This window comes from Clavelina lepadiformis, chromosome 9 (genome assembly GCF_947623445.1).
Source record: "Clavelina lepadiformis chromosome 9, kaClaLepa1.1, whole genome shotgun sequence".
Classification (NCBI taxonomy): domain Eukaryota; kingdom Metazoa; phylum Chordata; class Ascidiacea; order Aplousobranchia; family Clavelinidae; genus Clavelina; species Clavelina lepadiformis.
Genome location: NC_135248.1, coordinates 2829219 through 2846035, shown reverse-complemented (window position 1 = coordinate 2846035; position 16817 = coordinate 2829219). Strand labels below are relative to the sequence as shown.

The 16817-nt window shown below is 36.1% G+C and overlaps 3 protein-coding genes across 7 annotated transcripts; 1 reads left to right on the top strand and 2 right to left on the bottom strand.

Moving 5' to 3' along the window:
• The first annotated feature begins 237 nt into the window (after positions 1-237).
• LOC143471138 (ADP-ribosylation factor-like protein 16) lies at positions 238-1789 on the top strand. Its single transcript, XM_076969516.1, has one exon. The coding sequence runs from the start codon at positions 913-915 to the stop codon at positions 1453-1455; it is 543 nt and encodes a 180-aa protein (XP_076825631.1). The 5' UTR covers positions 238-912; the 3' UTR covers positions 1456-1789.
• On the bottom strand, positions 1726-2918 carry LOC143471137 (protein phosphatase 1 regulatory subunit 3B-like). Its single transcript, XM_076969515.1, has 2 exons — positions 2498-2918; positions 1726-2348 (listed from the first exon to the last, which is right to left on the bottom strand). Exons 1-2 carry the CDS (start codon positions 2723-2725, stop codon positions 1869-1871), a joined length of 708 nt encoding a protein of 235 aa, XP_076825630.1. The 5' UTR covers positions 2726-2918; the 3' UTR covers positions 1726-1868.
• A 710-nt stretch (positions 2919-3628) lies between these two features.
• LOC143470543 (uncharacterized) lies at positions 3629-14979 on the bottom strand. 5 transcript variants are annotated; one of them, XM_076968747.1, is made up of 26 exons: positions 14840-14979; positions 14566-14728; positions 14330-14437; positions 14076-14141; positions 13792-13969; positions 13525-13627; positions 13248-13399; positions 12768-12900; positions 12510-12614; positions 11089-11230; positions 10152-10226; positions 9818-9943; positions 9409-9477; positions 8986-9212; positions 8516-8709; positions 8283-8358; positions 8049-8196; positions 7684-7854; positions 7366-7495; positions 7116-7164; positions 6868-6942; positions 5629-5790; positions 5411-5497; positions 5214-5321; positions 4848-5020; positions 3629-4505 (listed from the first exon to the last, which is right to left on the bottom strand). In XM_076968747.1, exons 1-26 carry the CDS (start codon positions 14867-14869, stop codon positions 4376-4378), a joined length of 3180 nt encoding a protein of 1059 aa, XP_076824862.1. In that variant the 5' UTR covers positions 14870-14979; the 3' UTR covers positions 3629-4375. The 5 variants fall into 5 exon arrangements, with proteins under 5 accessions (XP_076824862.1, XP_076824863.1, XP_076824864.1 ...); XM_076968748.1 differs by having other exon boundaries at positions 12516-12614; XM_076968749.1 differs by having other exon boundaries at positions 14330-14425.
• Positions 14980-16817: the final 1838 nt, after the last annotated feature.

Sequence of the window (16817 nt, the reverse complement as noted above, 5' to 3'; positions counted from 1 at the left end):
TTTTCACCTTGCTATTAGAATACGATCTCTTGATAAAAGCTAGTTTATTTAGGCTTCAATTATGGAATATGCGTTACCTCATATCCTGTGATTTTTATGTTTTTACCAAATTTGGAATTTTTGAAAGAAAGTGCATGCATGACTGAGCAGTGGTGAGTTCAGAGGTCACGCAGTGTAAATAAACATTGACATAAAAAACGTATCGCAAGTGAGTAGTGAAAGTAAAAGTAAATTTAAACCATAGAGTACAAATCAACCTTCTCACTAGGTTTCATTTTCAATTATGGATAAAAACATATATATCTATAACGTTTGGGGCTGATAAAGCTACAACAAAGTGGTCGATACATTTGAACAGGCTGGTTAAAGTATTTAATCAAACGATTTTAAAAGAGACAGCGGTCTGTGAATTGGTACTAAGTTGAAAGAGAATCATGCAGGGATAAATATCTGGCATCATTAGAAATATCATTGTTAGCTCCTTTGTTGTAAAAAGTAAACAGAATTGCTGATTCTGCATCCAGGCATTAGATCAGTGTGGATCAATAGTTCCTGTAATTACTTTTGGAATTTAGGAGAAAGTGTTTTTTTGCTTTCCAGTTGTCTTTTAGTTGTTAGAGCTCACTTAACTTTTTACTGTAGAGGGACTAAAGAATTTTCTTGAACACACAGTAAAGTTAGTCTGTTTTTGTTTATTCATATTATCTTGATTGAAATATGAATTCTATAATTAGATAATTGTCAATTAAAAGTGCTGTAAACAAATTACTGTCATAACATATCAAATCAATTTATTTGTATTATATCAGTATCACAGACACACCATGGAATGTATAAATTAATTTTTGATGCACTACAACACAATTTAAAGGTTTAACGCTTACTTAGAGTTTGGATATTTTATAATGTAAAATGATTTTGGTGCTTGGGCCATCTGGTTGTGGAAAATCCACTCTTGTAAAAGTGTTGTCAAGTTTTTTGAGCTCAAACAAACTAAAATCATCATCAAAAAATGACTTGAATGAATTTGAAGAACTGCCGTCAATAGTACCGACTATAGGAACCAATATCACCACTGTAAACATTGGTAAAAGAAATATGTTAGAGTTACGTGAAGTTGGTGGCTCCATGGTACCAATTTGGAAGAGTTATTATAAAGACGCTCGAGGATTTATTTTCATTATTGATGCTTCAAATTCATATCAGATTTCGTGCGCGAGCATTCAACTTCAGAAAGTTTTGGATTCTCCAGATACCGAAGGCAAGCCAGTGCTGGTTGTCTTTAATAAAACGGACATCCCAACAAAGTCAAACCTTAACGAAATGAGATATCTTTCTCAGTTGGATGAAATCAGCAAAAAGTCCTCACAAGTAATTTCTGTCGTAGAAACAAGTTGTAGAGAGAAAAATGGGTTTTGTGATATTGTTAAATGGCTCCAGACAAAGAGACATTAAAATATTTGAATCAGTATCATAGCAGTATTTCAAGGTTGGTTTTTGCAAAAATGTTATGTTTGGTGGAAATAATAATTTTTCACATATGTCGTAACGGAAGATCATTCCCTATTTGCTGGTAACTATTGTTTACTGTTGAATGTATAATGTGTAAATGTTCTATGGCACCAATGAGAAGTTATTGCCATTTTTTCATGAAAAAGTTTTCGTATGTCTTTGTTTTTGTTATTACCACTACACAGTCCTTTCTTTTAGTTTGATCATTTTTGAAATGTTTCATATTTTATTGCACTTTTTGTAATACAGTAAATGATAATTTTAGTAGTTTCAATAATATAGCAATGAAATTATATAGGCATTTTAGGTATCCTGAACGCCACAAAGCAAATTAAATGAGAAAAGCATTTTTGTATTCAATTACGTGCTGCAATGCAGTAATCCATTCCTCTGTTATTGTCCCAGTAGTACCTCCCTTGGCAAAAGTATCTAATGCAAAATTTTACGAATCTGGCAGTCGCAGGTATTATAAAGTTAAATACGAATACATCCACCTCCTCGCTTTCGCTGTGGGAATAAGTCGTATGTTGGTACCAGCAAGTCGACCACATATCACTGGTAATTTTTATGTCCACTTGCTTTTGATAAGCCAAGTTCATCACCTTAATAGAACCGTTTGCTGTGTTATTCATAATCCTTGCCGACTGCAGGCAAACGCTTTGACTCCACAACACTGCTGAGAAGTTTTGGTTTATGAAAGGTTGTGGAAAGAGAAGAAAGTATCTTTCGGGTTCCGGGCTTTGGTTTGGTGGCGACGGGTAAGAACGCGACGTTAAATCGCCGTGTGCTCGATTGAATTCTGCTACGAAATCAGCAGAGCCGTCAAATTCACAAATCTGGAAAACAAAACTGAATTTTATTGAAAGGGAATTAATGAGCTGGCTGCCAAACAAGACTCTGCTTTTTAAAACCAGCAAGCTTAGTTCGACCTGGGCTTTAATCACATACAGCCTAAACTTAACGCCAATTAAGAATTTAACATTACCTCAACTAACTTTCCGCCTTGACGATCAGCAAACGACACACTTTTGGAGGCTTTTAGTCGATCTACAGCGGGAGGTCGTTCGAAGAGAGATTCGGAAACTGTGGTATGTAAATCCACCCGGTCGGAAAGATTTTCTTCTGATCCATTGGTCGTGGTATCGTCGTCACTATTCTGCAGGGAAAGGTTTGAAAATTGGTGGGCAAACTGCCCGCATTTATCAACCGCCATTGCGACTCGAACACGACCGGCAAAACATATTAAATTAAAACTTCGTTAAACAAGCCCGGGTTTGTACAGAAATCTTTGCTTTGAAAATGTTTTTGCTTTTATTTGTCAGCCCACGTTTGATTAGTGACGTAACAAAGACAATTGTCAAGGCAATGCCTGCGAATTCTGTATTCAGGGCTGGCCTCAAGCAAATGCGAGCGATGCGATTGCGTTGGGCACCGCGCTGCTGAGCATCGTCTGAGGCGTGTGAGTTCTCAATATTTTATTTCTGACATGTGAATTCAATAAGTTTATTGCACCAGAGTGCCCTATACTTTCGTGCCTTCTCCTTTGCCACGGAAACGAGAATCCAAACCGTGGAATGGGGTTTCTTTTTACCATCCAGGTGCACTTATCTTAATCAACTTATTGTTTGTTGTTGTCAACTTATTGTTTACTACTGCGTATTACTACTATCACCTTTTAATTACCACGCTGCATCAATGTCAAAATTCAAATAACTGTATCACATATTTTTTCGTTCGTTTTATTGTTATTTGTATGTTGGGTTTAGCCTTTAGCGGCTGTGAAAAATAAACGATAGGAAACTAAAAATTAAATATTTAGCATTTATTTTGCGCAAATCAGATATTTTTAAATTTGTTCTCGAAAGAGAATGTTTCGATGAAAATATGGCACCAAGCAAAGCTTTGACGGGAGCCGATTCGTAAAGAATAGATATATTTGGTTTATGTCATTATTGTTCTTACATTAAAAAGGCGGATTCTGGTTGTACCGTACCTGACTCATACTAGTCAACATTCTGCAGTCAACTGATAGTTTTTTGCTGCAATACAGTTTGAAAATTTTTTATTTCTTTTTTTGGTTGACAATAATAGATCGCGCATGAAAAAGCAAATCCTCTTCAATTAGTTTGATATGTTTATTAGCAATGCTATGTACAAGAAGATAGATCAAAACTTGTTCACGAAGGAAACCACCAAGGGGTGAACTGTTAAGATAGCAGTTAACTGTAGTAAATCTATGAGATACGGGATACACAACCAGCGCAATAGAATGTGCTGCAGGGCTAATGCAATTTTAAAGGCAGTTTAAAATGAGATTCCGACATAGCAGCGATAGACAACAATATACAGGTCCAATTAAACACGGGGTGTAATGGAAAAACACTGTCGAAAATACCTCAGAGCGGCGAATACTGTTGTCTGGTCTGTAGTAGCAATACGGACATTCTAGTAAGAGTAAGTATTTGCTTGTTAACATATAGCATAGGACGGCAGAGTATGACAGCAGAATAAACTTGCATAACAAACGAAAAGATTTTAACAGAATACACAGAACATTGCGTTAAAAGCAGCAGTTCAAAGAAGCTTAACAACGCGTGCTTTTCATTCGGTCAATTAATTGTGTGTTTAGAAGATGCTGTATAGTGTTTGCTACGATTTTGTGTACAATGCAACTTTCTGTTTATCACATATACAATGCCAAACGTAATAATCATTGAGAGCGGAACGCCACGCAACATATCTTGGGTTACGATTACGTAATACAACCCAAACGTCTTCAACAGCGATGAATAAACGTGTAGAGAACAGTTTAAATACAGGTGTAGAAATATACAAACGACCAACGAAATGCCATCCACCAGGTTCAGACTTTATTAATCTGGGTCAATGGTTTAAGAGCTGTCGGGTCCCAGGCTCGTACGTCGGCCAAGGCACGATTCAAAGCGTCGATCCAGCATATGCGTTCTTCCTTGGTGTCGGCGGCGAGCCAGTGCCTAGTATTGGCAGAATATTGAGGTTAGTTAGTGTAGTTGGAAGTAACACTGCTGTCCCAGATAGAAGTTTTGGCAGAACGGTGCTAACCTCAATAGTGGGATAAAAGCAGTGAGGTAGGATATAGCACCTCAATGGTTTACTTTAATTTATAAACGCGAGCTTTCGTAAGCTTGCGTTAACTATCATTTAAAAACTTTTTGATGCCTAAAGATAATGCTTAAAGCACTTCTTCGAACAACAGAAGTCAAACGGTAATTGTACATATCTTTTATCCATTAATCACTCCGTTTAAAAAACAAAAAATAGTAAACATTATTAATGGCATAAATCAAAACGTTTACTTGGTCTGAATAACCGATCCAGTGTCTTGCGATATCAAGTTATCCTTGTCTCCTTGTCTTCTGGGCCTCATAGTACGAACTTCAAAGGTATTGGGGCGAGCGCACATAATTCGCTCCACAGTGCGTACGTCCAGGCTAATGCATTCTCGCATCTGCAGTTTGCTCAGAGCGTCCTGAAGTTTAGAATTTTGTCATTACATTTCGTAGAAGTTCAATTTTTTATTTTGATACTAAAACTCGCTGTCATGTTAAGTGTTATTTCAATAATTTTACATAATACCGTTTGTAATATTTACAATATTTACGTTAATATTGGCATAATTAATAAAAAACGCCAATACAATGTCCTTCATTTTTATTCCTTACCTTGTGTTTTTCGTCATCCGGGTAGGTCCAAGAGTAAATGACACCATGACGCAGCACGCACCACCTTCTATGCCAAGCTCCTAGTCCACCAACGTCATCAAACATTGTCTATGACGTAATACAATTAAGACGTCATTATTTTGTGAGTTACAGGGAACATGTTACATAATGTTAGTTGTCGTTTTTCAATGTTTTACCAAGAAGCCACTTTGCTCAGCAATTGACTGGACGTTGGTGCTGATTCTACAACCAAGGTGACCGGTGATTGGTGACAAAAATGGGACCTGGATAGAAATTTTACGATTGCTTTTTACATGAACATCATTAATGCAATAGGATGGTTTAATAATCATCATCGACAAGCAAATTTTTGCTAATCTGCAAACAAAATGACTTGTAAAAAAGAATTAAAAACCTTCTGCAGGGTGAAATTCTTTCGGTCCACGTCTTCAAGTTTTAGGGTAATGCTTCCAATGATGCTGAAACTGCTGATGCGAATCGCGTTTGGGCCACCAGGACTCGCAGTATGCGAGTAAGTCATGTGGGACGATTTGGATTTCTTGCGTGGCGTAAGAGACTGCATAGTGATGGAAGAAGACTAAGTACATTAAAACCAACTTAATTCTCTCACAGGTGGGAAATCATAACATAGACTGGTTTGTGTTGTTTTTACATGCTGTTGAGAACTGGCTGCAATTTGCAGTTCAATTTCATGGTGAAATTGAAAACATTTTAAGCATGTCATTATTAAGAGTCAATTTTACCAGAATAAAACATGCCATGCCAAAGACAATTTGTTCTTATCCCGACCAACCCGATGCTAAAGATTTTAAAAAGACTATCACTAAAGCAAAGCACTCTGTTAAACTGCAGTACATTAGGACAATTAATAAACCATACCTAAGATTTCCACTACAATGACAACTCTATAGAGTTACAATATAGAATTTAGACGCCCACTAAAGCAGAAAATGAATTCTAAACCTAAATTCCATTTGTCTACAGTCTACACCTAACCTCAATAAGCTTTTTTCTAGCTAAGCTAAACTGAGGTAATCTATACTGTACTTTAAAAAAGTGTAAGGCTAGCAAACAATCAGAAAAGGTTGCTGTTTTAGACCATTGACCAAGTTGAAGTTTTCCAAACAATGTTATTTGCCTCAACCAACTTTTTCTGCGGTAGTAGCACTTCTGTTTACAGTGTAACTTCCAGATGAGCTGATATGCTTAACCACGCCTTTGGCTTTCTGGAGTGCTCCTTTGAAATTCTTCTTTACCTCACACGGCTTATGCTGAAAAGATATATCCTACTTTGCCTAAAAGTTGGGTCAAACAAGGTTCACTTACAGTGACTCAAACTAAAACTATTAAAAGTAAAACATTTGCTAAACTTAGTCAACTTCTACATACTGGATGTTTTTCGACACACGAATGCTTTTAAAATTAAAATATACGAATGCTGGATACTACTAAAGCAGCGCTTGCCGATCGGGGGTGCAAAATTGGCTACATCAGTTTCAGGGGGTGCATGAAAAAAGTCAAATCAGAAAGTACTGATCTTTAGGTTTTGGGAAATCGAGCCATAGTAAGTGATTTAGTTGATAGTGGTGGTTGCTAATTGCTTATAAATACATGCTGACTGTTACAACTTTACCTTCTGCAGGATCCCAGAAAATTTGCTCTTTGACTTCTCGTTGGTTGGAACTCCGTCAGCTCTAGCCCTGTGGTTCTGCAAAGAACAAAAGTTCAGTATTCAATGAACAGTATTAATGCGGATAATTAATAGGACGTCTTGAAGTTAAAGGGAATAAGGTTTAGTAATCTGAGTATAGTTGTTCCATAGTTAGTTAATCATAACAAATGAGCAAAGAGAAAAAAGTGCATAATAGCGTTTCAACTTACCACGCTGTAAACTTCAATCGAAATGTCAAAATCACTCTCCAAATTCGAACTGAAATGTAAATGAGAGATGAAATTATACCAGAGAGCAATTACAGTGTATTATCACTATTATCACACTCAATTGCTAACAACCAATTGAAGAAGAAACCATCCAATGTAGGTGTATAGTAACATTACTACACCAATTAATACCAAATCATGAAAATCGATAAACGGATTTTAAATTAGCTAACAATCTCGATCGACTTACAATTGAAATTTGTCTCTGAAAACAAGAGAATCAGCTGACAAGCTATCTTGGGTGGATGCCAGATGTGTAGCGAATATTTTCTGAGCTCCGCATCGCACAAGTATGAAGTAGTAATGACCCTTTGCGTCACCTTTCACATAAGAATGACAAATAGTTAAATTTGAGAGGGATGTTGCTCGCAAAATAACTTCAAATATTAAATTTTAAAAAAGATTACACCGTTTTTATTCATTTCACAATTTTAAATTTATACAATCTTTATATTTAAAATAAGTTATGTTACTTTATGTTTTGAGAATTGTTTGTAAAAAAGTTTACCTCCATCTTTTTTGCTTGCCATCGAGAAAATGTATTCAGTTCTCAGTGGCAGCTGGATGTGATCAATGGTGAGAGACCCACGGCATGGCTGCATGCCACTGACAGACGAGTCACGCGACTTCGGCATCTTTAACTTTTGTATTTCAGCCAAGAGGGCAAGTCGTTTCTCACCTGGATAAAGATTTTTTCCAAGTTTTGTTTTTAAAACATTCAAAATGCACACAATACTCAGAAATGACTTAAACTTTAAATTCTGAAAACAGATTAAGACCACAGAGTGGCACCATTAACATGACAACGCAAGAGTTGAAAATTATTCGGAGAACCGCTGTAAATTTTAAAAACAGCTTTTGATCAAAAATTACTGGCAATGAGAAGCAATTTTTCCGCCTCAAGCTCTGTGATTGAGCCTTTGCCGTGGTGAGCATCGTAGCAGCAGTTCAACGCTGCACTGGCCTGTTGAATGACACGCTGTTGCTGCTGGACTTCTTCCAGAAGTTGAGAATTCATTTCCTAAAAATAAACTAACTTGGTAAAATCATTGTCTTCACCCTGGTTGGCTTTTAGATGTAGTGGTTAGTGAACTCAATGAGACAAACCTGTAGGGATTTTATTTCAGGATTTGGTTGGCTGGGCTTCACTTTTTCTTTGCGGACTATTTTCTTCTCAACTTTTCTGAAGGTTAAGTTACAGTTTAGTTAAATAATGGTGTATTTCATCATCGCAGTAAATACAGCATTGAGAGATGTTAATAGCAGCGCAGTGATAGAGTAGGCTCAATTTAATACTTTAAAAATAATCTGACCCTATTTTAACAGCAAGGGTGGTATACCTAATTGATTTTCGTTTCTCCGTACGATATGCGTCAATAGTGAACACTGGGAATTCCTCAGCTTGTTCTTTCTTCTCAGTATCCAAAGACACAACTGACTCCATCGAGTTGGACCGAGCCATCGGCCGGAGTCGCCGACTCGGCTGTTGTTGAATTAAATGCCTATCTTCAGCTTCATGACATGTCCTTTTGTGCTAAACCGGTAAACCAGTACTTGTGAGAAATACTATGCATCATATGATGATAAGTAAATGTAATAATAAGACTTTAATCTGGAAAATCTATTAACTTCTTATCATTTTATGGGGTATCCTGGATAGATATTCTGTGCAAACTCTTGCGCATATGAACTCGAACAAGAAAATAACTTTGAATCAAAAATGTGTTTTTGAGAGAAAGTTATTCAGGCATTTAAAAAGTAACTATATAGTAAACAAAACATATAAGGAGTCACCCTGATGATAACTGACCACAGTTAGTTCCGAACGTATTTCTTGTCTACTTTTCTGCCTGGTAAGAGATGGCAGATCAAGAAGCGAAGTGTTGGAATAAAGTGGAGGTTCCAATAAGCTGTCATCCGTATCTCCATCTGTAACTCCTTCGAAGAGTTCATCAATCATTTGCTCTTCTTCTGATTCACTCTCCTTTTTAAAGATCTCCTCCTCATCATTCGAGGCGCTCTTTTTAGGAAGATGATCTAGCAAAAAATCTGCAAATTTTTATTTGCTCTTGCTTTGTATAAGTTATTGGCTCATAATGCATGAAAACGTGATAATGCTGCTGTTATTTACAATGACTTTCACAATCTTTGTGATAACTGGTACGTATTGTGCTACATGCGTTCTATCCTTTTGCTCTGCTATAAAATGAACAATTGTACTGTAATTGACTACCTTCTGCTTTAGGTGAGGGCTTGGCGTCCTCAACAGTGTCATCCATTGCAGTTGATTCATTGCCTTCCACTGTTACATGTGAAATAGCAATTTTAGTAACATTTCATAAACAATTTTACAAATTTTTGCTTCGGATGTGCTCGTTTTAAAACATATCGTTACACAATAGCTGCAAAAAAAGTAACTTTATTACTAATTAAGTAATTAAATAACTAAGTAATTGTATGTTGTCTGTGCAGCACGCCGGTACTTTATTCCAACAACAACATCTTGCAACCTGGGCTAGCGGCAAACTATGCTGTTAAACACCGTACTGACCTCAAATGAGGTACGAATGCTTACCCTTTTCATTTCCTGTCCTAAAACCACACTAAACTGTAACTAGTCTATACACTTAGCTGTGTAATACCTGACAAGTTGTGCATGTTGTTTTGAATTGATGAAACACTGTCGTTATCATCTACTGAGTGAACGCTTACATTTTTACTTCGTGATGAGTTTACATCTTCGCTTCTACTTACCTTTAACTGAATGTCTTGGCAGTAATAAAACAATATTTTTAACTTTTCTAAGTGTAGCGTACACATTATTTTGTAATCCAGAACCAAATGCAAGTTTTTCTTCCTGCTTGAAGTTCAACAACCAATTCCTAATTCACAGTTATATGTAGTACTTAAAAAGTTAAGAAAAACAATGACCAAGCAAGACAAACTATCAATTTTAGGAATTATGAAGCAGTTTACCTGCGTCTTCATCATCTATGCTGTCGAGCATATCATCACCATATGATGAGGCAGATTCCTCATCCAGACTTGCTTCTGTTGCATAATAAATAATAATATTAAAATATTGATGGTAGTCTGTAGTTAGCCCCAATAGCTTACTCAAAATTATCTGTCATGTCAACCACTTAACGTTATAAGAACATAAGCCAGAGCTTCTAAATCATTTTTCATTCGCAACTCACTTCTCGCAGTAATATTTTCCGTGATCTTTCAAAATGAGAAAACTTTGCAACGCACGACAATAAAGTTTACCTCAGTATTAAAAGCATGTCTGTTTGTTCCACAGACCAAAAGAATTATCACAAATACATCCTCCCCAGTAATATTTTTGTACAAAGGAAGAAATTTGTCTTTACACATTACTTGAATATGCAACTTACTTGAAAACATTCATCACTTTTGATTTTTAACCCATACTTGATTTACACCAGTGTCAAAGTGCCACTGCCATAAAGGTAAGCTTACAACTCAGCAGAATGTGTGCTTAAATGCAACTACAATAGTGATAGGTCAGAAAATATTGGAAATATTAGCAAGTTCTGCTGAAAATAAGGCCCCTGATGATCATTTCTAAACAGCCAAGCAGGTAGTCAATTGGCTATTTGGTGTGGGGCGTTTAAACGAGTTTGATGAATGGAACAGCATGGCCGACACACTTAGTGTGTGCCATGGTCACTTGTATCTTGTAGTGTGAATAGCCACTAATACTTGACTTTTACATGTCCTGTTACGGCAGATAGTAATGAGTTGTATTATTTAGAAGAATTTTTTTGTGGTTAAGGTTGTGCGAAGCCTGATTTGAGAGGCCCTGGCATGAACAGCGATTACAATATCTTTCAACCTAACCAGAATAAATTAGCGATAAATATAGTCAAATTTTGTTAAATCGTAAAACCTGAATCTTCCAGGTTTATAATGGATTCATCGTTTATAGCAGATTCATTGAGACTGGCATTTTCTTTGATAGATTCTGAGCTAGTTACAGCCATACATTCCTCTTCTTCTTCATCAACTAATTCGTCGGCAGTTTGCTGTTCCTGGACAGGGAAAGTAAATATTTTAAACTCTTTAAACCACAGACTGAAATACAGAGTAGTCTGAGCAAAACAATGAGAATTATGAGGCATGGTGTATTGTATAATTTTTTGTACTTAATATTATTAAACTGCATGTGCTTGCAACAAATTACAACTGAATTCTCACCAGCTATATAGTACCTAAACCACAATCTGCAAGAGACTTTCTGTCGATAAAACCACACTTTGACTAATTTTGTCTGCCTTCTGTCCTGAGCTATTAGCACAAGCAACCATTTAACATGGGGCAAATGCAAGATAGAATGATTAGTCACTTTATTGGGAAAGCAGTTGGATGATTCATAAGGAAGCCAACTGCTCACTGTAAGTAAAACTGACTTGTCTTATCGTGGACATTGCCTGTCATAATAAAACATAAAATGCACGTCCACACACCTAACAATTGCCAGTTTTCATAAGAATGTAACCAACATTGCTATTTCTAGAATTTCTACAGCTGCTCAGAAACATAAATATACCCACTCGATATCTTATTTCAAATAACAGTAGCTGAGTTGTATACAGGAAAAGCCTGTTGCGCATAAGAATGATTATTACGTCATTGTGAATGTTATTGAAGCAGTAATGTGATTGTATGAGGAAAGTTAGTTTGCGTATTCAAGTCATGCAAGTCGTGTAGAAAAAACCTCAAGGCAACAAGTTAATTGACTGTGACTTGAATTAATTTGCCACAATTTGTTTCACAAGCTGTTCAAATTAATTATCTGTCACTAATCAAAACTGCAAACTGGCTATTTTCTGTTTGAAACTCTACAACTTAACAAGCTCATTGAAATGAAGAATATAATATATTGTTTTGTCGCATCATGATGGTAAAAATACTACAAATACATAATATGTAAAAGTACAAGTTACTATTCAGTGAGATAAAATCTGTCAAACAATTTACAGAAAGTTTTTTTGAGGTTAGAGCAAAACCTAACAAAATGCTTTGAACAGCATTATGTGTAACAATTATTGACAAAGCCATTTCCTGGTAGGAAAAGAAAGAAGCGTATAAATGCCAAATAAAATGTCTAAGCAACAAAAAATGTTTTTGTCACAAGCGAAAGAAGAGACTAGGCTTATATGTTGCATTTGGTCTAAGAACAAAGACACTGGGAAGCCATCCAATTGTTACCGTCAAATTTAGTTTAACTATAGCTAGAAAAAAATCTTTTAAAACACAAAAAAGCTCCTGTTTAATATACATAAGAACATAAAGTAATTAAAAATATACCTTTACATTTTTAACATGCTTTTGCCTAAGTTGATTTAATTCCTGTTGTCTGTCAGCAATTGCTTTATCAACGCCAGCTGCCTGCTCTGCTTTACAGCCATTTTTCTAAGGAAAAAACTCACTGAAGAAGGTTGGTGAAAAATAACCAACAAACATGATGTAAGTGGCAAGAAAAGTTATCTCGTCAGTCATGCACAAAAAAAGAAAAGGCTGTTAACCACATGCATAAAGCATACAAGACATTGTCAACTAGCTTACCTGAAGTTCAATCAACCGCTGATGTAGGCTTTTTGTGGTCGGAGTGATTTGGTGGCGCACTCCTTCCCCACTCGCGTCCGATTTGTAGCTTTCGAATGTTATTTTGTCACCATATTTATTTTTAACATTGTTTCTGTTAAATTGACCACTGTTAAATTATTACACCTAACATATATTTTGTGGAAAAAACTTGAAAACTGTTCACTTCAATGTCTTAGAATATTGCTTGTTGGGATGTGGGGACTAAAGAGGCGCTTATATTTAACCACATTTATGTCATAAAATGAATAGGTTACTGGCCGAAGTTAAGCAGATAACCAAATTCTGGTCAATATTTTGGCTGCTTGACTAAAACTTCAGAAAAAAGCTATGCTTTGGTAAACACTTGTACCAGGCCACATTTTAAAACGGTTTTGTGAATAAGCTACTTATTCCGTTAAAGACCTGGAAGGTTTGATAATAATTAGTCCATGCCTTTACCTCACAGGAGTTTGCTGCTGTACTTGAGAAGCAGCTTTGGCATCTTTACTAGCAAACTGACTTAGAGTCTCAATAGAAAGTGATACTCTCTGCGAAACATGCTTTACCGGGCGAACATTTTCATCAGATTTCACCTCTTTATCCTCTAATTCCTAGGCATAATATACTTTTCTAAAACATTTATTCTCAAAAGAAATCACACAACTATGGTTAACTGTAAGGTACTGCTAGACACTGTTAACTCCATATTAGTATGGAATACTCAGTGAATTCTTACATTATCTGCAAGTATGTCACTTTGGTAAGCATCGCTCATTGGAGTCTTTCGACCAGGGCCCTTTGGAGGTTTCCACTGAGCTTTAGGTTTCTCTGGACTTGCACTACAAACAGCATAACAGCACAGGTTTGCACAAAAATACTCCAAACTATGACAACACAATTGATTGGATTTTGGAATCTCAAGCTTGGAAAATATGAAACATTTGGTCGTGTGATCTTTCATATTGTTTTAAACATTTCGCAAATATACCACCAAGTTTAATACCTTGGCACATTTGAATGTGTTAAATCATCTTCAAAATTGTTCACTTTCTCAGCAAGAGCAGCAAATCGAGCTTTTCGATCCAAGTCAATTTTACGATTTAAAGGAGCAGGCATTGGAGAGTCGGGATCATGGCTGACTGGAGATGACACACACGTAAAGTCAACCTCATCATCATGATCTAAGTAAGAAATACAAACATTTATAGGCCATTTCTATGGTATGATATATGCAACGCTAGGCTGTGAAATAACTGTGTTTTCCAAGAAAATAGTGCATGTTCGTACCCGCTGCCTCCCATTGCTTTCTCTGCTCAAGAAGCTTTTTCATCCTTTCACTAACATTTTTTTCACCTAAAAATTTAATGTAATGTTAAGTTAAAAACATATGGCTTTGTTTAAAAACATAGGTACAAAAACTGTCTGTGGGTATATATTCAGTACATACTTATGAATTTATTTTAACCTCGTTAAACCATTCATTAGAATTATGCAAAAGAAGGAACACATTAACAGATAGTATGCTTGTTATATCGTCAAACCTGCTGGATGCTTTTCAGCTGAAGAATTATTTTCCGACAAAACAGCAGGTTTTAATGTGTCTATCTTACATCTTTTGCTTGGTGATTCAGAAGCAACTAAAGTCATAGCTAAAATTACTGTCAACCAGCAATACAAAGAACTTAAACCATAATGCCATATGCCCAGGTTTATTCACTGATTTTTAGCTTTCAAGCACAAAGTTTATCTCAGTTTTTGTCCACTACACAAAGCGTACCAATTTCTGCATTTGCCTCAACTTGGACAGGGCATACTGGAGCATTCTCCTCGATTATATTGTCTTGAGCTTCAAGCGGTCTTCGTTTACGAGCTTGAAAGGAGTGCTCTTGCATTTTTTGTTGCAACGCTTCACGCCTAGCTTTTGTTCGATCAAGCAATTTCTGAAGAGAGTGTAAAGCAATAATAATTGAAAGTGCTTCATTTTTTTTGCGTATATTAACAAAGTAATTGCAATATTTGTAGAAATGAATTGCTCAGTAATATTAACAAACCTTCGTAAAATCATCCACCTCTGCTGACATTTTGTCAGTTGATATGCAGAATACTGAGAAATTTCAAGTTCTTGCAGATAAATGTTTTTACCTTTAATAGTAGTATTCTATTGATAGGTTAGCCTTCTAAAACTCTTGAAGTTTGAAACCTGTTAATAGAGGAAAAATTTTCTTTCACATATATACTCACTCAGCAGGTGAAAGACCAATTTTGCAATGCAAAGCTCAAATTTCGTATTTAATCTTCATTTTTATTACGATTAAAATTTGCTATGAAATAAATCTTCTGCCGGTGAACAGACGTATTATTGTTATTGTCTTTTTGTTTTATCTATATTGGATTCACCAATTTAAATGATTTATATATGACTGATATCAGCTAAGTCTTACTGAAAGTAATGAAGTTAAAATCAACTCAATACAAATTTCACAAAAACAAAATAAACATAACCACTGTTCAAAGCTTTCGTAATTTGCAGCTATAGGCTACTCATGATCATGACCAATATAAATTTTAATAGTAAGGATAGTGTAAGTACCAAAATATTATTATTTACACTTTATGGTGAAAAGTGTGGCACCTGCACGCACGTGATTCATCAAGATGCACGCTGAATATTTTATTCATCGCACCAATTTATAATAAAAAAAACAAAGAAAAAGTAGTTGTTTGAACGCCAATTTAATATAAAAAAATTAAGAATTGATGCTTCAGTGCACACCATCACGCCAAAGTTTGCATGTTTGCACGCACAATTTCACGTCAAAAACTACCATTCTTTCCAGTTAGCTTACACTATTGTTACTATAGGCTATACCAGGGATGTCCAACCTTTTATTATAGTGGGCCGCATTGTCACTTGAAATAATTCAATGGGCCGCAAAACCTATTAAATTTCAAGAAAAATGGGTACATAAAGTACATACTTTTGGAGTGAAAATGACTAGCGGGCCGCACAAAAATCTCAGGCGGGCCGCACTGTGGCCCGCGGGCCCCAGGTTGGACATCCCTGGGCTATACCTTTTTAAACTTAAGTTATTTTAATGTTACTCTTCTATAACTGTGGAAACAATGATAGCTAAATGAGCCTATTTTGTATTAAAAAAATATTAAACGATACTTAGCCTATTTATCTACAGATTCTTACACCCTAGTCCAGCGATTAGATCCACTGGCCTAGAAGGACAAGCTTATAGGCTAGTTATGTTACAGCTAAAAAACTTATTAAATAGACCAGGCTATATTCCTGTTATCTTGATACAACTGATCAGTGATACTGACAGACCGATAGGCCTTAAGAATAGGGTAACCAAGATTATGCAATTAAACATAAGCCTTGGATAAAAACATACCGGTACCAATACAGTACAGCTTGACTTGAAAGACAAGTCTTTCAGTTCATAGTTCTAGTTTATGTTCTAGTCTTCCGACATCTGCTGTACTGACTGTACGTGGACATATAGCCTACTGTACTAGGCCTAGGCTATCAATATTGATGGGATATAAATTTAGGTTAATCAGGCAATAGATTTGCATGAACATTAGGCCTAATAGCCTCGTCTACATACGGTAAACTCTGAAATAAAAATTGTACCGGTAGCCTAGCCTATCTCTTTCAAACAAGACGCTGTTTTGTTCATTTCGCATGGACCAGAAACCTGCCCTCCAGGGCTATGAGGTTAAAAGTCTGTTTAAAACTCAAACTTCGCGCTCACATATTCATCTCAGTCAATTGTCACGGTTGGTCGCACAGCACTTTTCGAATTCTAGAAAGCGCTCGTCAAGGTTCCAATGGGTTTCGCTTGCTTTGTGGTCAAAGTTGTCGTGTTCATGATCTTCTTCGCTGTGCTTTGGCATTGACTTGTTTTGGTTTAAGTTGTTTACAACTTTACATGATACCGTAAGTGGCAAACAAGCGTACGGTATTAAATAAACTACGATTTGGTAGTTAGAATTCTGATGGACCGAATCGGTTTG